Genomic DNA, 26,591 nt, shown 5'->3' with positions numbered 1-26,591 from the left:
GGATGTCATTCAGAAAATGATTTTAAAAGTGAATAGATAGACAGACAGACAGACAGAGAGAGGCTATATATTTCCTTCACAAATTTAAGATGGCAAAATATATGAATACTCTATGCTAAGAAAATATTAAAAATGAAAAATCCCTCGGAATATCTTTTAAGAGAGCAGAAGTATAAAATAGATTATTTCATACTTCTAGTAATTCATCTCCACTGTACAGTTTGCCACATCGTCCAACTGGCCCTTCAGGCAAAACAGACCGAATAAAATGATGTCCCACTGTAGCTTCTAAGCTTATTCCCAGTCCACTGCTTTCACTAAACTTGTTCACATCCGCTACCTAGAAAAAAGAAAAAAAGAATCTTCATAACACCAACAAATCAGTTGCTTAGGAAATTGCACTAAGATCATATACAAAGGACCAGTAGATTTAAAAGCAGTTTTACTACAGATGCTCTACTTCTTAAGCTACAGGGTTATTTCTCTCAAACATCATCCATGTTCATTGATTCTCACATCAAAACAAGATGGAATCACAATGTGAGCTGAAAAGGAGCACCCAGCTGTAACATCCCTTTCTCCTTTGCAAAGGGTAACAGATGCTGGTAGCTGCAGCTGTCCCAGAGATGAAAGGTAGTCAGAGAGCCACAAATAAATCGAACAAATAAAACAATCAAAGGATCCACACTTCTCATTACACCAGCTTTTGTGACCACCACTGGAACAATAGTTAGCAAATACAGTATTCTGAAACAGAAATGTTTCCAGCTGGAAGAAAAAGAACTGGATTCCATATCTGGCAATCCATGTTGCCTCTGAATCAAGTCAAGCATTAGCAGGACATGCACCTGGCAACACAATTCTCTATGGTTTACTAATCCCTAGGTGGGGAATAGTCAAAGAACAGGAACTGTAACTATGACCCTGCTGCTGAATTCTATTTAAAATCTCCACATTCTTGCTAGAAGTGTTACATCTGGTCAAGGCACAACAGTTCATACAATCCTTGGACTATTGCGCACAAAAGAAATTGCTACACATTCTAAAATGTGCTAAAAGAAGACTGGCTAGATTCTCAATGAGGAGTAAACTATTAGCTAAGTAAACAGCTTTTATTGCATAAAGACTAAATACCTTTTAAGGCTTGTGGGCTAAAGGACTACCAAGATCCCTCATGGAAACATCAATTTGAAAAGCATAAAAGAGCCAATTAACAAACAAATAATGGAAATGAAGAGTCAGCAATCATTACCAATAATCATAGGAGGGAAGAAAAACAAACCAGGTACAAAAGAAAAAGTGTGAACAGTAAGTCAAAATGCCAGTAAAAGTGGGCCAACCAGGTTTCCTGAAAAATCTCTGTAAGGGATGTAAAACAGACCATGTGTCAATGAACTAGGGGTGAACAGCTGCAGTAACATGAGCAAATATAGCCCCCAAATATTAAATCCTGTATTTCCTTACCTGAAAGTAGGCCACATTAAAGTTAGTGGTGTTTACTTCTGGAACATGAGTGTGGGATTAAACCAAAGAAGTCCTTTAATATCAGCTATGTGCAAGAACTCTTACAAAGCAAGGATTATGCTAAATGTTGTATGTTGAAAGTGGGTAGATTTCCTAACAAGCTACACTGTTTTCCTTTCCAAATGTAGAGCTGAGAACTCAACTGTAACTCTGCCCACATTGAGGGATGTCATCAAGCAAAAATGCTACCCCAAGAAATGAAACTATGCACTGTTGACAATTAGAAGCACAGAAATATATAATGGACTCCAAAAGATACCCAACAAAGGCAAAAATGATATTTTGCAATCTATAAAATTGGAGCAGGCAACTTTTCTCTGTCAAGGACTTCATCCTATTAAGGGCTGCCTATCAATGGTAATGGTAAGCAGTTTAACCTAGCAGCAGCTCCACTAATTATAACACTTCTTCTCTTTCTTTCTCTTATTTTCTTCTCTGATGGAGCACAGCTGTGCCATCCTGAGAAAAGATACAGCCGCTTTAAGGAGCTGCTAATAGGTGCACTAATTCCTGGGAAACTACTGCAATACTTATTGATTAAATTAGTTACAATTCCGTGGGAAGCAACACTTTATAAACTGTTTGATCAGAATCTAGGGCTCATTTTCTTCTGTTTTGTTTCATGACATTTTTAGACTTACTTTAAAAAATAATGCCCAATCCCCCCCAAAGGCAGAACAGAGATGATAGCAAGCACAATACCTACCACAATTTCATAGTTTCTCCCCAAAATCCTTTGCCATTTGTTCTGCAATGATATTTCTTGTTCTAGGGATGTTAGCTGAATGTCTGCAAGATGCAACAATTATCCTAAGCAAAACTATGACATTCTTATCTTTATGTAGAAAATGAATTGCGTTAGAATTTGTAAATATGCATCTGCATTTATTTAAAATGAGAAAGAAAATACTTTCAATACATAGCATTTTTAAATACCTAAAAAAGGAAAAGGAAAAAAAGGAATTGCAACCTAAGTTGAGGTTTTTAAAACCCATTTAAAGCCATCTGCATTAACCTGTGTTAAGTCACAAAAAGAGTTCATTTTTAAATCGCTTTTCATAAAATTAGTTAAAACTAATTTTGTATCACATATACTGAACATTCACCTTAACAGACTTTTAGCATTATCTAGGCAATTTGGAATTACGTCAGCACAAGAATCAACCTTTCAGTATTAGCCTGGCTATTCATTAGACTTGCATTCCTCAAGAACTTTCTTTTATCACTCTTCCAAAGAATGCTAATTGTGCTAGTCTAGCTTCCTGAATAACTGGATTTCTGTCTGGCTACCCTCTGCTGCACCTTCTCCTTTCTTTGAATGCAGAAATCACATGCATGTTCTACCTTCCCATGGCACAACTGTTCTCTAAAATGCTCGTTCTATTTATTCATTACTATCTTAACCCCCGCACTCTAAAAATTCAAGCTAAACAGGCTTTTCTGACTGAAACATTAACAAACAAAAATAAGAACTGGAATTCAAAGGATAAAGCACCAAGCGCTGCTAAGCTTATGAGCTGTTGTTGTTTTCCAAATCTGAAAAATAATCAAAGGCCTCGGTTTTTACTTGTAAAACTACGGCTACTATTTCACATTTCTCTCCAACAGCAGTACACTGGTAAGCAATACTATGTGTTCAGGTTTATTAAAATCAATTCTAAATTTTTTTGGTGCACAATATTCCTCTCATATTATTCAGAAGTTAAGTCACATCAAGTTAAAAGAAACTTATTCTCAGGTAGGAACATTTAGCACTGTAGTGATATTAATATTATTTTGCCTTTATTTTGAGCTACATACACAAAGAAATATATTTATGCTTATTATAAACGTATTTAATATTCAAACACTCCAGAAATGTTCTCTATATTCAAGATTTTATTTTTTTGAAACTGTGACCTCATTTTCAAAGGCTTCTACCAAGCGTGGTCTCTAGAGGGCAGTGAAAGAACACACTTCCTGGAATCGCTTAACAGATTTGTATATTTATTCAAAAACTTGAGAAAGAAATATACTGTTAAGTGTAATAATTTACCATTTTAAATCTGATCCAGTTTATACCTTACTAAGCTAACTGGAGCTTGTCGGATATACTGTATACAGTGATCCACCAAGTGCTTACAATATGCCCCAACACTCACACGCTTAAAAATCCAAAGCAGTTGGCAGCAAAGAGACTCACAGAATCTGGATAAGATCCCTTTAGCATGGCTTGACGAGCTACAAGCAGCAGTGTATATCACAAACTATACTTGCTTATTTAAAGTAAGATATAAACAAATGTGACCAACTATGGACATAAGAATTAGGTGTATACATGGCTAACTTCAGTTCCGGATTTTGCTTTGTGCTATACTACATTCCCTAACAAATTTAAACTGCTGTTCAACCAATATTTTTTAAAACAAAATCCTTAAATCTTTATTATAAATAAATGATACATCCCAAAATACCTTCAGCAGTATGTTTTGTCATCTAACGATAATTATTTTTAATATCATTATTAATAAGTACTCTTCTCAGCTGCTGCCAATTTTTAGTATGTCAAAAATTAAATTTTATAATTTTGATACGATACACAAAGCTGGATGCACAGAGGAAATGAACTTATCAAAACAGGTGGGTAAGAAACCTTACAGGGTAAAAGATTCAAAGGAAAGACTATAAAGGTCAATATTTGTGTTTGCTTAGCTAAAATCTGTGGACAATGTACCTAAATGCAACTAAACAGAGCTGCCATCGTTACATTATTCTTCTACGATGGATTTGTGCATGACATCTCAGATATACATTTTCAGAAGTCAGAAGCAACTTTTGACAGTGCTACCAAGCCAAGCAAGGAAAGGTAAAAACTAGGAAGGGCAAGCATGTTTATGAAAGAGAAGAACATTATTTAGGACCTGTTCGTTCTGTATTAGTATCTTCTGCAATATGAGCCACACTGGTGCTGCATGACATCAGTGGAGAATCCTGCTCTCTTTTGCAGCTTTCTGTGGGGGAAAAAAAAGAATATTCTGAGCAATTCCAAACATGTCATTATAATGCAGTTAAACCCCTTTCCTAGAGGACTCCTAGTTCCCTACCAGACTAAATTAAGTATGTGTTTCTCAACCATGTTAGTGTGGATCTGTGTACGCAGGGAGTTAAAATGCTAAAAATAAAATAAAAATTGGTAACAGGAAAAAGGCCACGATCTTCTATATTATCCAAAAGGAGGAAACAACGGCAGATCCAAATGGGGAAAATCTGACTGATGTAACGCATATGGACAATTCTATGGAGACCTGAATGGGAAAAGTTGGACCACTGATTTTAGGGGTCAGAATAGAAGAAAATAATGAGCACCACTGAAATTAACTCGCTAAGGCTTAAATTCATTTATTCACTTTCATTTTGTTTTTTGGTTTTTTGTAGTTTAATAGATTTTTTAGCCTTACCATAAAATATAAATCTTGGAAACAATACTATCTGAAGATTACTTATTTTTTATTAATGAAAGAAAATTTATCTTTACAACTCTCTATTGTTTACCTTTTCAGCATGTCTTTTCATTCTCCAACTGAGTCTAAAAAGTGGATTCTAAGGATGAATTTAAGCCACTTTTGTTTAACCTTTGGAGAATAGAAAATAAAATCCAAGAAACATGAAGCAAAGATAATCTTAATTACCTGTATTTGTGCCAATATCCATCATTTGGAAAATTAAATCCTTTTCAACAGCACCACTGAAATCCTCATGGGACTGAGCATGATTTTCCTGTTTCAGGCCTCCTTTTCGGACCAAAGTCAGGCGGACTGTTTGGCCAGTATGCCGCAAAACCTCCACGGCTTGCTGGTTGGTAAAACCTTGAAGATTTGTTCCATCCACCTATGGATTAAACATATGTTCATTTCTGACAGCTTTTAAGATCACAAAATAAAATGTTTATTCCAAATGAGGCAAATCACACCTTAGCCATTTGCAAAATGTCCACTATTATTTGGTTTCGGGGCTGTTGTTATCTTTGAACATAAGCATCCTACCCAAAAAGAGGCAGAAAAGAGTTTGAAAAGAATGTCTGAAAACTGTATGAATGGGCATTATAAATCGTTACTTTGTTGTGGTGCTGAAGCTTGAGCACCTCAATGATGCCATGAGCTAAACCGTGAAGGGCCACCCAAGACGGGAAGGTCATGACAGAGAGGTCAGACTAAATGCGATCCCTGGGGAAGGTAATGGCAACCCACCCCAGTATTCTTGCCATGAAAACTAAATGGATCAGTACAACCAGAGATATGTCGGTATACCATCGGAAGATGAGACCCCCAGGTCGGAAGATGGTCAAAATGCTACTGGGGAGGAACAGAGGATGAGTTCAACTAGCCCCAGACGTGATGACGCACCTAGCTCAAAGCCGAAAGGACGGCTAGAGGCCGACAGTGCTGGTGGTGAACGGCGAATCCGATGTTCTAACGATCAAAACACCATTGGAACCTGGAATGTAAGATCTATGAGCCAGGGCAAATTGGATGTGGTTATTGGTGAGATGTCAAGATTAAAGATAGACATTCTGGGTGTCAGTGAACTGAAATGGACTGGAATGGACCACTTCACATCAGATGACCACCAGATCTACTACTGTGGACAAGAGGACCACAGAAGAAATGGAGTAGCCTTCATAATTAGTAGTAAAGTGGCTAAAGCAGTGCTTGGATACAATCCAAAAAACGACAGAATGATCTCAGTTTGAATTCAGGGCAAGTCATATAACATCACAGTGATCCAAATATACGCCCCAACCACAGATGCTGAAGAAGCTGAAGTAGAGCAGTTCTACGAGGATCTGCAGCACCTACTGGACAACACGCCTAAAAGAGATGTTATTTTCATCACAGGAGACTGGAATGCTAAGGTGGGCAGTCAAATGACACCTGGAATTACAGGTAAGCATGGCCTGGGAGAACAAAATGAAGCAGGACATAGGCTGATAGAATTTTGCCAAGACAACTCACTCTGCATAACAAACACTCTCTTCCAACAACCTAAGAGACGGCTTTATACATGGACTTCACCAGATGGACAACACCAAAATCAGATTGACTACATCCTTTGCAGCCAAAGGTGGCGGACATCTATATAGTCGGTAAAAACAAGACCTGGAGCTGACTGTAGTTCCGATCACAAACTTCTTCTTGCACAATTTAGGATCAGACTAAAGAGATTAGGGAAGACCCACAGATCAGCTAGATATGAGCTCACTAATATTCCTAAGGAATATGCAATGGAGGTGAAGAATCGATTTAAGGGACTGGACTTAGTAGATAGGGTCCCGGAAGAACTATGGACAGAAGTTGGCAACATTGTTCAGGAGGAGGCAACAAAATACATCCCAAAGAAAGAGAAAACCAAGAAGGCAAAATGGCTGTCTGCTGAGACACTAGAAGTAGCCCAAGAAAGAAGGAAAGCAAAAGGCAACAGTGATAGGGGGAGATATGTCCAATTACATGCAAAATTCCAGAGGTTAGCCAGAAGAGATAAGGAATTATTTTTAAACAAGCAATGCATGGAAGTGGAAGAAGACAATAGAATAGGAAGGACAAGAGACCTCTTCCAGAAAATTAGAAACATTGGAGATAAATTCCAGGCCAAAATGGGTATGATCAAAAAGAAAGATGGCAAGGACCTAACAGAAGAAGAAGAGATCAAGAAAAGGTGGCAAGAATATACAGAAGACCTGTATAGGAAGGATAACAATACCAGGGATAGCTTTGATGGTGTGGTCAGTGAGCTAGAGCCAGACATCCTGAAGAGTGAGGTTGAATGGGCCTTAAGAAGCATTGCTAATAACAAGGCAGCAGGAGATGATGGCATCCCAGCTGAACTGTTCAAAATCTTGCAAGATGATGCTGTCGAGGTAATGCATGCTATATGCCAGCAAATTTGGAAAACACAAGAATGGCCATCAGACTGGAAAAAATCAACTTATATCCCCATACCAAAAAAGGGAAACACTAAAGAATGTTCAAACTATCGAACAGTGGCACTCATTTCACATGCCAGTAAGGTAATGCTCAAGATCCTGCAAGGGAGACTTCAGCAATTCATGGAGCGAGAATTGCCAGATGGACAAGCTGGGTTTAGAAAAGGCACAGGAACTAGGGACCAAATTGCCAGTATCTGATGGATAATGGAAAAAGCCAGGGAGTTTCAGAAAAACAACTATTGCTGTTTGATTGACTATTCTAAAGCCTTTGACTGTGTGGACCATAACAAATTGTGGCAAGTTCTTAGTGGTATGGGGATACCAAGTCATCTTGTCTGCGTCCTGAGGAATCTGTATAATGACCAAGTAGCAACAGTAAAAACAGACCACGAACTGATTTAAGATTGGGAAAGGAGTACGGCAGGGTTGTATATTCTCACCCTACCTATTCAACTTGTACGCAGAACACATCATGTGACGTGCTGGGCTTGAGGAATCCAAGGCTGGGGTTAAAATCGCTGGAAGAAACATTAACAATCTCAGATATGCAGATGATACCACTTTGATGGCTGAAAGTGAAGAGGAACTGAGGAGCCTTATGATGAAGGTGAAAGAAGAAAGTGCAATCGCTGGCTTGCAGCTAAACCTCAAAACAACCAGGATTATGGCAACCAGCTTGATTGATAACTGGCAAATAGAGAGAGAAAATGTAGAAGCAGTGAAAGACTTTGTATTTCTAGGTGCAAAGATTACTGCAGATGCTGACTGCAGTCAGGAAATCAGAAGACGCTTAATCCTTGGGAGAAGAGCAATGACAAATCTCGATAAAATAGTTAAGAGCAGAGACATCACACTGACAACAAAGGTCCGCATAGTTAAAGCAATGGTGTTCCCTGTAGTAACATATGGCTGCGAGAGCTGGACCATAAGGCTGAGAGAAGGAAGATAGATGCTTTGGAACTGTGGTGTTGGAGGAAAATTCTGAGAGTGCCTTGGACTGCAAGAAGATCAGTCCAGTCCATCCTCCAGGAAATAAAGCCAGACTGCTCACTTGAAGGAATGATATTAAAGGAAAACTGAAATACTTTGGCCACATAATGAGAAGACAGGACACCCTGGAGAAGATGCTGATGCTAGGGAGAGTGGAAGGCAAAAGGAAGAGGGGCCGACCAAGGGCAAGATGGATGGATGATATTCTAGAGGTGACGGACTCGTCCCTGGGGGAGCTGGGGGTGTTGACGACCGACAGGAAGCTCTGGCGTGGGCTGGTCCATGAAGTCACGAAGAGTCGGAAGCGACTAAACGAATAAACAAAAGTAATGCATTCAGAAATTTTAAAAATCCTTTGTAAAGGCTGATGGGCACTGAGCAGGAAATTTTAATCACCCTTATTTTCCTGCTCACCCACAAGATTATTTAAGATTGAGTTTACACGCAGTGTTATCAATACAGAGCCTCCAGGGAAATCATTATTCATGTTCCTCAACTTTGGAAAGCTAGTTATTGATCCTATCTCTGCTTCCATCAGTAACAGATTCAAAAAAGGTCCTCTCTCTAAGCTTACCCTATGACTGCAATGTTTTCTCAGGAGACTTCTGTGAAAGATTCCTTCTTGAGTCTCCCAACTTCTTTAGGAGGGAAAAGCTTCTTAAAACTCCAAGAATACAATGTAATCATATATTCATTTGCTTATTGAGATTTCTCAAAGAATTTGGAATGATTAATGAAATAGACAACTTTGCAAAAGCCAGGGGTGAGTCATCTTAGCAAGAGGTGTCCTTCTGTATCAGAGGTGGAAAAACCGAAGTCCCTGGGCTGCAAAACACATTTTTCTGGCCTCCAGGGTCCCATTAAGATTTTGTAGCCAAATGTAGCGGAAAAGTGGCCTCTTCTTTCTGACAGTACTAATTACTGATAACTCTCGGAATCAGAACAAACAAATATGTAAAATGAAGCCCTTGACCAGAGAAAAGCTGACCACCCGCTTTATAACTTTGGTAATCTTATATTTAATATTTTTCATCCATTTTGCCTATAACATATTAAGCTAAGAAGTCTGTAATTTCCTGAAATCACTTTTAAAGAGTTAGGCATTATGTTTCACACTTTGTGATCTTCCTGTACAGAAATCAGACTCAGTGATTTTTTGGGGACTGGCAGCAATTTCACCTGTGAGATCTTTTAAGAACTCTGGAATGCTGACTACTGGTCCTCATGATTTGTTTGCTTTCCAGCCATCAAGAATAAAATAAAGAGTAAATAATACAAGGAAAAAGGGGATAACAGCACTCCTCCGAGGTTACTTACAGCAATAATTTGATCTCCAATATGGATTCTACCATCATGCTCAACTGCACTGTCTTTTGTGATACTCTTTACAAAAATACCAGAAGGTTCTGTGATTTAAAAGTGAAATTGATTAAAGCTGTATCTGAGTCATGTATGTGCAAAGCTGCTATGACATGAATCCATAAACCTAAACACAGCATACCAAGATCTGACTACAGTAGTCTAAGCACTTAAGCAGAAAGTAGCACAGAAGTAATCTTGCTCTAAGCCAATGTATACACTGTAAGAGACAAACTTACATTTTAACACACAGATACATGTAAGTTAATTGCTAGCTCCTTGGAATATGCAATTCTCTTAATGCATGCATTTTTATTGCAATTATTGTGCACACGTCCATGCTATAAATGTAAGAAGCCTAAGACCATTAATTACAGTAGCAGTTTGATTTTCAAAGGAAGCACATTTCAACAGTGTTAACATCAAGTTCCAATTCCAATGTAAAAAAATATGTTGCATTCAATGAATGCCTTTAATTAATTCAAACTATTCCAGACTATAAAACTATTGTAAAATAAAATCTGTATTTTGAAATGAAATCCATATATAACATTTTCTTGCAAAGCAATTGCTCTATATATTGTGTATGGTACTTCTAAACATCTGGACTGACTCAACCAAATAGTTAATAAATGGACTTTGGAGTTAAGAAAAAATAGTTAACTTTTCTTGAGCAGAATTAATTTTAATCATACCTGATATTTTATCCCCAATGTAGCCAGCAATTGTTATTCCTAGCCCTTGAATGTTTTTTGTAAGCTCCACATCAAATGTGTTCCCATCTTCAACATTTTCGATTTGTGTATCTTCCAGTTTCTTAAGGAAAGAGACTTGTAGTTATTCTCCATGAAAGAAGTTCTTATGGGAAGCAACAACAATTATTCTGTTTCTCACCTAGGCCCTAATAGTTCGGCACCTAATTCTAAACGGAACATACTTCTTGCCAGAATGAGACTCAGATGTTGGATTCATAGCTGCCTGATGTATCTAGTGAACTTTTAACAGAATTAACATTCATTATGGTTAGGAGAATTCCTCAAGGGGTTTTTCTCAAGAAGCACTTCTACTGCGACTCTGTATCATGTTTTGAACTTCAGGGCTGTGATTTTGTGATTTCTGAGGTTTGGGGTTACTTTATGCTTGAGCTTCACAGAAAACACTTCTACAAAATAAAACGAACTAAAGATCAAAATTTTAAAAATGGAAAACCATCAAAATTATGCACATGCACACACACGCACATACTGAATATTAGTAAGCAGATGTATAACATCAGAAATATAGAAATATCAATTCAAAAGCTAATTTTTAAAACACTGTTTCATTGAACATACTGTTGAAATATTTAATCACTAAGATAGTCACCAAAGAACAGCTCTAAGCAAGGAGTGGTGAACTTGACAGCGCTGATTTTTTACTTGTAGTTAAAATAACCCTAGTCATTATGGCTACAGATGTATGATACTGTGAGTTGTAGTTCCACAACTCTGGAAGGACATAGGCTCCCTACCACTATTTTTAAGCAAAAGCTTAAAATGGGTAATGGCCAAATGAGTGCATCCCATGAAAAGCAACAAAATATTAAATTTCACTTACAATAATTTTGTATCTACTAATACAGCAATTCAGGAAAGAAAAGCATATATTCAAACTAAAAGATAGTTTCCATAAAGGATATATTTAATAGAAAGGAATAATTCAATTATTCAAATTGATTCTTCCTGAAAACTGCAGTGAAAAAGTTGTAAAATGGAAAAAAAAATGGGGCACAAATTATGCTTCTGCCAGTAAGACATGAACTGATCTTTCTGCAGAAGTATAATTTTTACCTTATCTCCTTTGTTTCGCTCTGTCTCTCTTGAGTACTTCATTCTGTTGAATATAATTCAGTTAGGTGAAGCATCCTGCTGAACAGCTATTTACATTCTTGGGACACTAACATTTGCTTAAGTTGATACAGAAATATGTAGGCACTTACACCTCCTGATCTTTGCCTGCACACACCAATTTGCTACTTTCCCTTTTATTTTATACATTACTAGCCACATTCATCCTTGGGATCTTCTCAAAATGTTAGAAGAAGCAGTCCATGAAAGAGTGAGATGTGAGATGGGTGGCTATACAAATGTGAATGAATGAATGAATGAATGAATGAATGAATGAATGAATGAATGAATAGCATAGGAGGTTTTTGGTAAATGAGGTTATTTTTCAGGCAGAAGAAGAAGACAGCAAGGAAAATAAAACACTACCCCCATATGAAGGGCACTACGTGCAATAAAGATGGCAGGTGAGTAGCTGCCACATAACTAGCAGCAGCTGAAGTTGTGGCAGCTGACCTAGGTGAAGAGCTGCAGCTGGGCACCGGCTGGCACAGAGAGAAGTGAAGCAGTGGATGCTAGGGAGGAAGAGGTAAATGAAGGAAACTGGGGAATAAAGGCATATTGAAGAAACGGTTTTAATAATCCAGATGGACTAAAAGGGCTGCCACAGAGCAAGGAGGAAGTGTTGAGATACAGTGATTGTTTAGCTGCTATTAGAGCACTATTCAAGTACCACATTGAAATCAGGTTAGAAATTATTTGAGTATTTGTGTGTCTGGCCTCACAATGTGTGTGTGTGTGTGTGCGTGTGAGAGAGAGAGAGAGAGAGAGAGATCTGTTTGACTGTGAACCAGTACTACAAGCCTCTGTCTATCAGTCCTATTTCTTTAACCTAAGTTACCTGTCATTATTACCTTGTTCTCCATCATACACGTTTGCATGGAGGTACCCAAAGGAGCTGCCGTTGATGAAGTGGGCTCCTCAACTAGACCTCTGGCTATCACCAACTTGACTCGGTTTCCACACTGCCTCAGGACTTGTGCCACCTGCTCACTGCTTATTCCAGTCAGGTCCGTATCACCAATTTTCAAGATATGGTCTCCACTGCATAGCCTACCATGCTAGATGAGGAAACATGCAATTGCTTAAAAAACTATCCACAGAGGCACCGTAGAAAAATCCAAAAGTTCTACCTATAACCTAATTTAGCTTTGGAAGATATTCTTTTAAATCTTTTAAATCAAAGATTTGCTTTTAAATGCTGCTTTAATAGACAATGTTACTTTGATTTTTTATCATATGCTTACTCTTGTACTGTTTGTGTATTTCTGTGTGACACCTGATTATTAAAAGGTCAGTATATTTTATATTAATAAATGTGTCAATGTTTTGTAGCTCTAAGCAATATGTTTAGCATTGCTTATGTTCAAAATATATGTACAATTTATTGTTTTTACTCCCATTTATTAGCATATTTACCCAAAAGGACAAGCCTAAATTTAGCCTAGTTCCCCCCCACAAAGATGAAGAAGGGACAGAAAAAAAATTAAAAACATTAAAAAATCCTGTGCAATACCCTCCTTCCCTACCTTATCAGACCAGGATTACCAAATCCAGCTGAAACCAACCCAGCCAATTCCATCCCCGTCAATAAATCTATTCATGCAACATGTGTGTGTGTGTGTGTGCGCGTGCGCATAATCACACTGGCCAGAAGCCATAGCCAAAAAAAGGACAAGATTGGGACTCTCCCTCCACCCACGGCAAACTAATTATTGAATAAAAAATTACTGTTTAAAATTGCCTGTAAACACCCCAATTTAGAAAACTGATTTATCTCCTATCTGCTTATCCACACCCAGATTATTCTCATACACATCCCCCTCCTTCCTTCACAGAGGAGGAGGAGAAGGAAGGGAGAAGGAAAACAAGATGGAAATGGGATGACAGGAAGCAAAGAGGACTGCTGGTTCTCCATGTGTAGAGGGTGAATGTGTTATGAGGCTTAAGCTCTGCTGTCACATTTGCCTCACCCAGAGTAAAGACACTGTTTAAAAAGTATCACAAATCCATGTGTAAAAGAAGCTCTCCATCCAAGAACTCTACCACCTGTTTTTCTGTAGTCTTCATTCTCAGCCAAAAACAGCTTCCTACTTCTATAGAAAAATTATACTCATTACCAATAACAGTTCAGAAGCAGTACTTACAGTCGTGGTAAAAAGAAAGTATGGTTTCTAACCATGGCTATGGGGATCATTTGTTGGCAAAGGATAACACCTTAATTCAAGATGTTTTCCCTCATTAAATACTAGCACGCCATTCAAGAAAATAAAGGTATTTGTTAAATTACGTAATAATACGTAATTATTATTATCTGTCTGTAGTAAAGAAGAATATATTATGTACCTGATCAGCTATTCCTCCTGGAAGGATGGTTTTAACTATCACTCCAGTTGATTTTCCTCCTACGATCCCAAATCCCAGACCTGATCCATCATTCACCAACTCAATGGTCTCCACATGCTGCCAATGAACCTTTAAGGCAAATCCTAAATTAATTTCATTTTTTAAAACAACCACTAAAGATATTCCACCAGGTTTATATTTTCCCCATGAGTCAATTTTTATACTCATATAAAATTTATATATCTACTCCAAACATTTTTCATGAGCCATCACAAGGAACTTTTAGAGTTCTATACTTTGAGTGGCAAATGAACAGTGTTTAAGACCTCAATGAATAAATTCATTTGGGCTTGAAAGATTAAACTTTATGCTTGCTTCCCCCAGTATTCATTCAGGTACACTGACTGAAAGCAACTGGCTTCTACCCAACTCAGCTATTTACTTATTCAGGTGAACTGTGGTGAATTCCATACTATGCTTAAATGGTAAATCTAATACACAGGAAGGGTTTGGCTTAACCCTCCCAATGGCATTTTTACAAGTGAGACTCAATCTTATTTTGCTATCCCCCCACCCTCCCCAATCTGCATCATGAAGGCCATTCCTTATTATCAGGCTCTCCTCATCCATTAATTAAACAGCAGGCAGTGTATATCATTTGGGACATAAGTATGTAAAAACAGCCTTGCTGACTTAAGCCAAGAACCCTCTTAATCCAACATTTTGTTCACACAATGGCCAACCAGATGCCTCTCAGATGCTTGCAGGCAGGAGATAACAACATATCATTTCCCCATCATTGTTCCCCTGCAAATGTGTTTTGGAGGCAAGCTATCCCTGGACTTGGGGTACCAATGAGTATTCAACACTAATAACCCTTGATAGACCTGTCATCCAATCTTCTTTTAAAGCCATTACTATGTTTTGTGGTAATTAATTCCACAGGTTTATGATGTACTAATAACTGATGGAGAGACATTTTATGGAATACAGAATGTCTTGTAAGTATTATGCTCCCGTGTGTGCCAACACCAAATAGGATTTATTTTTGGTAGCAGGCACATTAGTTATAGCGTACATTAAAACCGTTTGAACTACTTCCTGCACTCTTTTCTATACACCGAAAACTGAACTATGAGTGTAAGCAGCTTCCTTTGCAATTGCAACTTTACACAATTGCTTGCTTAACATTCAGGAACATGTTGCACAGACATTTTTTACCTTGAAGAGAAGGATATATAGCCTTGAAAAGTACAGAGAGTTGCACTGACTGTACCAACCCCTAAGCCACAAAGAAAGAAGACAAACTTGTTTTCAACATGCCTACAGTGTACTCACCGGATTGGAATGGGCTGAAACTGTACTAGCAGCTGATGGAGATCGAGAAATCACAGGGCTGATGAGCTGAGGCAAAGAGCCCCTAGCCACAACTAGCTGGACACTATCTTTTGCTTTCTGCAGGATGCCAATAGCCTGTTGATGTGTAATTGTCTGATCAAGGGCTTGCCCATTAATAGCAAGAATTTGATCTGCTTCTTGCAGTCTGCCATCCCTGTTGTAGACATATAAAAAGCAAAAATATTAATAAGTATTATCACTGGTATTGCTATCATGTTTGACAGTTTCTCCAAAGTACTGTAGTTGTTTTGTTTTTTTTAAACTCCAGTTTTCTATTTCTCCCAATGCAGATTTAAAAAAAACAAAACACCTCTCCTTGCAGTTTTGCTACAAGCATCTGTCTTGGCCCCCTCTTGATGAGCTTGCTTTGAAGCTAATCCACAGACCCTGTCTCCTAGCTTCACCCCATAGCTACCTCCTCCTTCTTGCACCCCAATCCAAGACGAAGCGTATTATATGTTGGTTGCTTCCACTTTTGTTTGCTCTTGCCTGGGAACTTCATTCTTGACTGTGAGCCTGCTGGGCAAAAAAACCTAGTATTCTACTGCATTTACCATAAAAGTATTGAATGTTCATCAATCCATAGTGAACTTACCAAACATTTTCACAGATGGGGGAATAGAGACTATTTAAAAAAAAACCAAAGAAGGAACCTAATTACAAAAGTCATCTTTACAACTTACAAAATGGACTCATACTTTAATTAAGGGTTTTTTCCCCCATGTAATCACATAAGGCTTTCTCAGAGTTATATCAAACTGCCCATAAGAAAAAGCAGCTGTGGATCTAATCTGTTTACTAGTATGTTACAATTAGTAAAAAAAAAAGTAAACTAATAGACTAGTGATATAGAATAATTTTTTTACAAACAGACCTAATTCAGACTCTCCCAGATTATGGTATTCAGATAACATTTGTCCATATTTTGCAATATAGTTCTTAGCACAATCATTCATTTTCTCTAAAAAATGTATATACTGTAACAGAAAAATAGGTACTGAAAAATGTGGTTATTACAGAAGGTTGTGTATGAAAATAAATGCATTTTATTGTATCATTAAATGTTCAGCCTGATGTCTATTTTTAAACAGAATTCTAAGTAAAACTGAATTAGATCAGAGAAAGGCTGATTGACAATCCCTAATTCAAACTGTATCTGTATAAAACATATTGAGCCTAAACAAATTGAAATAAGCCCTCTTTTAACTCTAATTTTATTTAACTGTTGTTTGTTGCATGTGTATACTGCAATGAGAGTCTAACATTTGCAAATCTGTGCATTTTTTTTCAGCCGAATGCTACACAAAACAGGCACAGCATCCAGACAGGAGACTGACTTACGTGTACCTCCCAAAGAGGGTTGGCTACCCTAAAGAAGCTGAAAGCTCACCAATACAATGAGGGGAGGAAAACAGCAAGCACATCACCTCCCTTATTGCCATGGTGTAGGTCCAAACTTGGCCTGCTAAACTTGGGGGAGACAGGGATTATGTGCACTTTGTGCATGCTGCTGGGTCCTACTGATTCTGAGGTTCAGGTTCTGTTTAAATGCAGTGAGTCTTCATCTTCAAAAGCGCTCTGAAAGTTCCACATTCAGTGGGATGAAAGAGCACACACAGAATGAACATGCTTTCTGGCAAGCCTTTTCCCTAAAGATTTCCATTGGTGTTGATGTGTTTTGGTTTGATTGGTTGCTTGGATGTTGGCTTTGGGGGAATTTTTGATTATGAGTGCATACAAGAAAACAAAAAGAATAACTCTAGTTGGTTGGTTTGCTAAGTATTTGATGCTCAGCACTGCATACTGTGTATTTAAAGAGAGACAAAGAACACATCACTTTAGTAATCTCTCAAATTTCTTTCAGTAAAGATATACTTGACTTTAGGGGAGGCAGTACAGATAAGGGTAAAACAAATGCTTCAAAGAAACAAACAAACAAACAAACCCCTCCCTCCCTCCCAACTTCTCACCAAGCTGGCTCACTGCTGGCATTCAGCAGTGCCCTACCCATTCTTGCAATCCTAAAATTTCAAAAAGGAAGAATTATTTCCTGTGGCTGAAGCATACAAAGTGTGTTGAGTTTTGTTTGAACGACACTTAAACTGGTTCAAGATTTGTTTCGTCAAAATGTAGCCAACTCAAAATGTTTCTGTGGAATGTTCTGGGCAGATGTTTTCCTTTGAGCTCAAAACAAAACACATTTACCATTTCATATACTTCCTAAAAAAATTATTTAAAACATGCATTTCAAATGTTATATAAATATTATTTATGTTTATAATCCACTTGAAAGTGTGTGTGTGTGTGTGTGTATACATACATACATTCATACATACATACATATATTTCTTTCAATAGAATAAGTATAGCTTACAGAAATCTCACCTCTGTGCCACGCTTCCATCTTGAATCTCCTGCACAAATATACCCAGTTCACCTCTATATTCACTCTTCAGACCAACAACACTAAACCCAAGACCACCACTTAGAGGCTTTACAAGTTCTATTGTCTCAACAAGTCGACCCTGGTAGCAAAAGCAATAGGAAAAAAACCACTTTGAAACAAATTCAAAAACCAACTGATTCCAAAGGGTTCACTTAATTTTCATATTAGATGTTCCCAATCATCTAGCTGAGATTTAATTCAAGTGACATTTACCTGTGCCATATTTCTGATCAGTAATTCAAATTCATCACTTGCAGACTTCCCATTAATCTGAGGACTGATGGACTGGAGAACAATTCCTAGTCCATTGGAAGGGTTGCCATTCTCTTGAGCCAACAAGTAGGAGTCATTGTGCAGTGAGGAACCCACAATACTACCATGATGAGAAAGTTGCAGATGTTCACCAGATGAGGAGATGGAAGGTACGAGATTTACCTGCAGGTTGCATATAAAATTTTTGAAATTTAATTTAAGAACATAAAAGAACAGTTACAAAAGAACAAAACAAACAAAAACAATAAACACTGGAGAATATGACCTAAAATAACACATGACACTGAAGTTATCATAAAAAAACAAATATCATTGTAAATATAGATAGCATTAAGAGTAAACATTCCTTTGGATTCAATAATTTTATAGGAAGATCACCTATGTACATAGAAGGAATTACACGTTTCCTTCAATGTCAGGGATAGTTCAGTCACAAACATCTATAAGACCAACTATATCCTCACAATAGTATAAAATAACAATAGCATATAGTCTCATCCTTCTTTTTCACTTCTATATACACACTGTTGGTAGCTTCATCTGTTAACTGTATTTGCCCCACTGCTTTCAGCAAGACTTAAATATGTGCTGAAATGAGTAAGATTTAAAATGTTTAACTGAATGATACCAATGATTTGGAGACTATTGTATCAGAAAAATATATCAAAAGCTATAAATTATTCATGCTGATGGATCACTGCATAGCAGCATGGGAGTTCTTCTGGCTGCATTTCTCATCAGATAAAATATTAAGCTAGATGGTAGAGTACTTATTACGAAGAACCAAGTCAGGCTTCATTGCTTTTGCAATTCATATGTCCTTGAAGTTCATCAAACTGATTATTCTCCCCTTTCTTAGGAAACAACATAGTACACTTTTTAACGTAAAGAAAGAAACTGATTTAGCAAGAGACATTGCTTGCTCTCAAAAAATGAAAAGGCAAAGTGGAGGCTTCCTGTTATGACTTCAGATCAGTTACAAGAGAAAAATGAGAACAGAATCCTAATACATATTCATTTAATTCAAAATAGTTAAGATTTAATTAGGTTTTTAAAAGGCTTAGTACAGACTATGGCAGAATTTTGATGTATTATTGACTACTAATTCATCTATAATAATTGATAGTGGCACTCCACTCTAATGATCATCATTTTTAAACCTAATTAAAGAAAGTGACTTGCATGTACAAAAAGGATTAATTTAACTTGAAAGACAATGTCAGAGAAAGCTGATGATGGCTCCTACTCACAATTTTGCAGCTAGGGAAGATGGCCTAAAATAATCCAAACAGAAAGTGGCTTTGATTGATTTAAGTTTATCTAAAAAAAATCCAGCTGTGAAAACCTGAATAATAAAAAAAAAATCATCAGAAAACCTGAATAAAAAATTGTTTCTTAATTGTGGTGTGAAGAAAATTATTAAGAATATCTTGGATCACAAGAAGAACAAATCATTTAATACTGAACAAAGTAAAATCCACCTATTCACTGGGAGCACTAATAATTAAACAAAACTTTAGATATTTTGGGCATCTAACACAAAGAAGAATGTGATGCTTGGAAAAATCAAAGCAAGTTTAAAAAGAGGTCAACGGAAGTCAAGGTAGCTATTTATCGTGGAACAAGCCTGAGCTTACAAAATCTCAAAGAAGTAGTAGTAGGTCTTTTGTTTTGTGACTTCAGGTCAATCTTGACTCCTGACAACTGCCTGGACAAGTCCCTGCAGTTTGCTTGGCAACATTTTTCACAAGTGGTTTCCCATTGTCCTTTTCCTAGGGCTGAGAGGAAGTGACTGGCCCAAAGTCACCCAGCTGGCTTTGTACCAAAGGCAGGACTAGAACTCACAGTCTCCCAGTTCCTAGCCTTGTGTCTTTAACTAAACTTAAATGTATCATCATCATCATCATCAATCAAACTGGTTCTCAAAGAAACCATTACTGACAAATACTGTATTGGGGAAATGCTATGTGTTGGGCCATGAAGAGTCAGAAGCAACTGAATGAATGAACAACAGCAAAACTCTACATCACGAACACAGTATAAATTTGCCAATAATTTAATATAGAATTTAGTGTAAAAGCTTAATGTCATGGAAAAGAATATTCTTGCATAAAATATGTTTACTGATTTGGTAAGTTTTCTCTAACATATTCTGGGTAGATCCAGATGCAGTAAAATCAATGACTAATATGTCCTGCTGATTTCAGTGGGTCAGCATAAACTATGACTGAATCCACTGTGCTCTATGAATCTTACTTCTTCCTCAATTGCCTTCCAAAGGAATCTGAGCCAAGACTGAGCTGTTCAAGGGTAGTCCAAAGCTTCCTATCCAATCCGTGTAAGGTTTGAATCTTTTTCTGCTTTGCATTCTGGCTTCATCTAGGATGGCTACATTTTGTCCTAAAGCATTCAAGAGCTTTTACAGCTGTATGAAGACAAAGAACTACAGGTAGTCCTTGGCTAACAATGGTAATTGGGACTGGAATTTCCATCACTAAGTGATGCGGTCGTAAAGCATGATGTCATGTGACCACATTGCTTAGCATTGGCAATCCCGGCAATCCCTGTTGCCATCGTTAAGCAAGGATTGCGGGTCATTAAGCGAGGACCTCCTCACAACTTCCCGCCAGCTACCAACAAGCAAAATCAGTGGGGAAGCTGGCAGGAAGTTGCAAGTCCCAGGCGGCTCACAAACAGGCTGGTGGGCAGGTAGGTGGTTGCTGCAGGGTGTGGGAGGGTTACCTTCAGTAACACTGGGACCAGTTACCTGGGGCTCTGGTGTTTATGTTTTGTAGATCTTTCACTACAATCATTTCTTAGAGAAGAACGTCAGTCGCATGGCTTCAATGTTTCTGCATATATCATACAAGCCAAGACGCACACTAAGTTAAAAGTGCACATGTAGGACCAAACATGGTTCATTAATGTGGTAGTATTTCCAGTTTTCTGCAAAATCCAATTCAAATGCACATTTCCACAAGAGCTCAGCCACTGCCTTCAATTTTGCTGAAAATGTAAAGTATGCACAAGTATAATGGCCAACTGTGATATTCTAAAGATACACCGGAGTATGTTCATCTTACTAATAGAACTTCTGTATGGCAGTGCTTATCACTGGGACTACTCTACTGTTGGGAATATGATTTGATTTTAATAGCATATCAACAGTAATTGTAGGATCATTGACACACAACAAAATTGCTTCATATACTTACAAGTCATTTTTTTATTCCATATAAACTGTTACACTCCTCAATAATTCAGCTACCAAAATTCCATCAAGAGGTAGCAAAGTGATTATGTATGTTCTATATGAAAGGAGCATTGCTTTGTTCTATAAATTGCCTTAAGCTAATTTGCTACAATTGCCTTTCCTTTTACTGTATATAACATCTGCAATATTGGCATAATTTGTCAGGGAACAAAGAAAAGAAATCTCTGATGCCACTATATATGATAAAAACATACATTTTGGCATTACATTTAAACTTTCATTGCAATCAGATGAGACTTCAGTAGTTAGTTTGAAGTTTATCTGATTTTTTAAAAAACCTACCCCAGTTGCATTTATGTTATGTCAGCAGTTTATGCTACAAAATCAAAGCTGGTAGCATTTATTTTTTTAAACTCTGAGCTTCAGTTGCAAGGAGATAGAAAGAGAAAACAGAGAGAGGCCAGGAAAAAAGGAAGATCACATTTATGCTCCTCTTCCCATATACGACAAACGTTCCTTTGTAAAGCATTCAATCTATACAAATGCATGAAGCAATTCACGTTCCTAATAACTGCATTCCGTTCAGTCTTCAACAAATTCCAGGTGGGTGTTGCAGTGACACCATTATGTGAAGTACAGGGATTCAGATTTGCTTTCTCTCTCCTTCTCCCCTAATATGTTCTCTTTCACAATTTCAGTGGTAATTTTAACTTTCTCATAGTTGATATATGGTCAGATAAAGAATTTAAACTGTTAGCTAAACGATTATGTTTTTAAAATGTCAGAGGTCCAAATCCAGTGGCATTGACGCTCTAGTACTTCATGACCTACTGTCCTCCAGGAGTCACTAGAGTATGAAGAGTTAATGGTTTAATGTGTACCCTCTTTGTCTATCACTCTCCCTGCTCAGTTTTTTGAATCTGAGCTCACGCCCTTCTGCCTTTCTTCCCTGGAACACTAGCACAGAGCAAAAGCTCTTCTGACTCCTCTCTGGAGGACTCAGTTAGTTAGGTGCTAGGCTTTGCCTATCCATACATTGTATTTCCTATAAATAAATAACCTTTCTTTTATAAAACATGCCTTAGTCATCATTGCTTAGGTCAGATTCCTGCTCTCAGGAATGCTCACATGCACAGAAAGAATGCTTCAACCTCCAATTAAAAAAAAAAAAAGTTCAGCACTTCTGCACTTCAATTTGTTGCAAAAGGTTTCTGGAACAATTCCATCGAAAGATATGGATTATATTTATAGATGTTTATACATCACTGTTTACTCCAATGTACACAATCTGCAGCAAATTTTCCTCCTTATATTAAGCCTCTTCCCTTTCTTTGTTGCATGTGGCCAAGAGAAGAAATTTGGAAGATTTTACTTTTTCTTTTAATTAAACAGTTTGCCACATTATCTGGATTTGCGGCTGACAATAACCATGGCTAACTTCAGCATGTCACTTTTAGTCCTAGTTTGCACAAATCTCTAAGCCATACGATGGTTTGGTTTTGGCTTTGCGTGATGTGTGAACTCACTCAAAAATCACTGCATAATTAACATGTGGAATTCATTACAAGTTGTCATGGCCACTAACTCGAATAGCATTAAAAAGAGATTAGGTGCATTTATGGAGGACATATCTCTAGCTTTGAAGATTCAGTGTTACCTCCAAGTCAGGGGCAGCATGACCAGTAATGCCACTTGCAGGGAAACAGTGGGAAGGGAGGGACCTATCTCCATCACCTGCTTTGGAGTTGGCCACTGTGAGAAGCAAAATGCTGAACTAAGATGGGTCTTGGCCTGATTTGGCAGGACTATTCTTGTGTTTGATTAATATTACAATACTTGCAAAGCATGTCCCTAAACCTTCTTCAACAAACCATGATTTTAAAAATTCTTGGCTTATTGTTCTACGCAAACCAAACTCATAATAAATGAATTATTTGAACCATATGAACCATAATTTGCATTCAAATAAAAATAAAAAGCAAAAGTTTCCCAACTTTCATACTAAGAAAAGAAGGAATCAGAACAATTAATGATACAAGCCTATAGCTCTCTGCAATTTGTTTCTGTCCATGCATGCCACACTAAACATAAATTAACCAGAGATGGGAACGCAGCCATTATTCCACTCTTTTCATGAGGTAGCTTCTCTCAACTGAAGAAAGCAAGCAGTGGATCAAGACAGTCCAACCATTAATTGGCTGTGCTTCCAAGCACACCAAACTACAAACTAGCCAACCACATTTTAGCTTAGTGTGTTATCTGAATCCAGCCCATCTGGTTACTTTATGGTTCTGTGTATCATGCAATCCCAGATTATTTGGACAATTGAGAAAGCCATGTTTAAATTAATGACAGGTATCATATCATGCAACCATAGCCACTCACTGCAATGATATGGTTATCTTAACTCTTAATAAGCAAGAGGACAAACATTTGCCAGACCACTACAGAGGAAACCAAAGGCAGGAAAAACAAAGGTAGAACAAACAATCAAACATTAATATTTTCCCTCAACATTTTGGTCTAATAAGACTATATTGTAGCTGATTCAGACACATGCCATCCATGGATGTAGTAATCATGACTTAGAATACAATCCATGCATAGGATCAGACAAACCATGATCCAGATGTAATTGTTTATTTTCATGTATGTTCCGTTCAACACTCCCAGAATCAGACAAGGGCCTTCAGAAATGGAAGAACAGTAATATATACAAATACCAATTTTAAATTATCTTTTCTGATATTACAGCCAATCGCAAGCTATTTTTTGCTAATTCATACATTCTATCAAGCCAAATGTTGTCTGAATTAAGGCTAAGAATACAATCCTATGCAAGTTTATTCAGCAGTGTTCCAACAGGGCTAATTTCTTATGATGTATTTTAAGAATATTATTTTTATCTTTTTAAAAACATGTGCTTAGCATAACAGCCTGATAATTACAGTAATAAGGTTATCCTGGTTTTAGGAGTAGCACTGTCTTTCATCACTGTAGATTATGAACACATATTAACATAAGCAATATGTATATAATAAAATATCCAACTGTTACCTTTGAAAATGCTAACCATTACTGGAACTCTATGGATTTCAATATGAAATGTAACATTTTATTTTTAATACTCAACATCTACTTGTTAATTATTCACAGAGTTATCACATGAAAAGATCTTGCAAAGATTTATCAGCATTTTTTTTGTCCCTTCCGACAGTCCTGTCCTACCTGATCTCGCGACTGTGGAAGAGAAACCTGAAGGTTTAGGATTTGATTGAATAAAGGACTCTGCAGTACTGATTTTAGTAAACTCAATTTCTCCTCATTTGCTGTATCACCTCGTTCCCGTAATTTTGCTTGCAGGCGTTCTACTGCCTGGAGGGCTCGCTGAGTATCTGAAAAAAACATACTTGCTGTCTTCACCATGTTTATACACTATTTGGTAGAAGTCATTACATACAAAAATCATATGGGATGACATTTATTTAAATGTGAGCAAGACACTCAGAGATGTTGAAAGATGTTTGGAGATAAATTCCATGAATTGTTATCACTGCACAAAGCCCAGACAATGCATTAAATAGTTGTTTACATGACTGCTTTTAAGTTATAGTGAAAACCAAATGAAATTTGAAAGGGAGATAGCATTAAGTCTAAGGCACAGGCTCTTAAACTTGTTTTATTTGGCAACCCAACTCAATTTGATTCTTTTGCATTCCAACATCCATCTGGGTGACCTTTTGCATCAGAACATTAGAGCCAATCCTTGGCGAAAGGCAGGAAATCTGCTGTAAGTCAGAGTATGCATGCAGGAGCAGCATCTGGGGGTGCAGGGGGAAGGAGGGGGCGGAATGATGAAAGCAACATTGCAGCATCACAACACAAGCACTGGCTTTTTTGTACATGCACAATGATTTTTTACTCCCATGCAAAAGGGTTGGTGTTTGCATTGCAATGCTGCTTTCATTATTCTAATTAATGCAGCAAGCTCCTGTGGATGTCCAACTATGCATGGATCAATGGCCTGATCCCTATGAAATCATGGTTGTTCATCCGGTTAAATCAGTCTCTGATACACTATCATGTGGCTATGTAAGGACACAAGGGGGGACAAATGATGAGTCATGTGTGACAATGGCATCACAGAAATACCATGATTTACACTCAGGATACAAATACATATGTGCATCATTTTGTGTCACAGTGATTTACTGTGGTCCCTGTGCACACTCTCTGTTTTTCCTCCTTTGGTCCCCCTCAACAACCTATTTATTGATGAATACTCCATTTATTTTTTTTATGTTAGAAAGATCAATAGTTAAATTAACACGATTCTTCAACATGAGAATGAAACTGGTAGAATTAAGTATACAGTAATTAAGAGAATAAATAGACTAAATATATTTAATATTTCTAAACATATTTTATTACTTTATCTTACCAATTGTTTCCAGCATGGTTTTTGCTTAATTCCCACTTCAACAAATGGTAATTAATATAAGGTTTTCCTAAAAGAGAATTGGGAGGAAGGAGATGAACAATTTTAAAAAATACTATAAAAATGAGCTCAATTCCCTTGATCACCATAAAAAATTATCCAAGACTGAAATTCTTAAAGGAATCCATTGCAATTGCAAGCCAATTTTAATTTTGGTAGAAATACATTATCATATGTAGAAACTACATCACAATATAGTGAGCTATAGAAAACTTTATCCCCAACGCATGCACTTTTTTGGTTGTTGCAGCAATGTCATTGCTATTTTAGCACATAAAGCTTTAACAATGTTTAATTATATTATATGAAACAATATCTGGTGTTAACGTAAATGCTGTTTCTGGATTCCTCTATGAGGAACAGAGGGGTTGAGAAAGAAAAGTGTTAGGAAAGCAGGAGTGGAAAGCTATGTAGCTACTTTTCCCAGAATCTCAGTCTCTGAGCAAGATTTTTTTTTAATATTAGTTGAATCATTATTTTTTGGAGAAATATTAGTGATCCAAATAAAATATAAATATAAATGTTAACATCTGACACTAAGACATCCCACTCAGAACCAACTCAATGTTAAAATGTTATCATCAAGATAAAGCATGTTTTCGTACCAAGAGGCTCTTAGCCCAGAGCAGCTATCAGCCTTCAGATGACTAATCCCCTGGATTTTAAAGGTCTGTTATCTACCACATACTATTTTAACT

The 26,591-nt window shown here is 37.2% G+C and overlaps 1 protein-coding gene across 1 annotated transcript in view; it reads right to left on the bottom strand.

Annotated features, from left to right (window-relative positions):
- MPDZ (multiple PDZ domain crumbs cell polarity complex component) overlaps nt 1-25,923 on the bottom strand; it is a 93,686-nt gene extending 67,763 nt beyond the window's left edge. The window contains exons 1-13 of the mRNA XM_063295060.1: nt 25,837-25,923; nt 24,624-24,790; nt 18,122-18,343; nt 17,848-17,987; nt 15,403-15,616; nt 14,065-14,193; nt 12,573-12,779; nt 10,531-10,651; nt 9,794-9,882; nt 5,193-5,391; nt 4,425-4,514; nt 2,231-2,313; nt 194-340 (exon numbers count right to left, since the gene is read on the bottom strand). Of these exons, the coding sequence (XP_063151130.1) occupies nt 194-340; nt 2,231-2,313; nt 4,425-4,514; nt 5,193-5,391; nt 9,794-9,882; nt 10,531-10,651; nt 12,573-12,779; nt 14,065-14,193; nt 15,403-15,616; nt 17,848-17,987; nt 18,122-18,343; nt 24,624-24,790; nt 25,837-25,852 (1,824 nt within the window). The 5' untranslated portion in view covers nt 25,853-25,923. The remainder of the gene's footprint in view (nt 1-193; nt 341-2,230; nt 2,314-4,424; nt 4,515-5,192; nt 5,392-9,793; nt 9,883-10,530; nt 10,652-12,572; nt 12,780-14,064; nt 14,194-15,402; nt 15,617-17,847; nt 17,988-18,121; nt 18,344-24,623; nt 24,791-25,836) is intronic.
- Nucleotides 25,924-26,591: the final 668 nt, after the last annotated feature.

Source organism: Candoia aspera, chromosome 2 (assembly GCF_035149785.1).
Source record: "Candoia aspera isolate rCanAsp1 chromosome 2, rCanAsp1.hap2, whole genome shotgun sequence".
NCBI lineage: Eukaryota > Metazoa > Chordata > Lepidosauria > Squamata > Boidae > Candoia > Candoia aspera.
The sequence above is the reverse complement of the archived record's forward strand: the minus strand, read 5'-3'. Positions and strand labels throughout refer to the sequence as shown.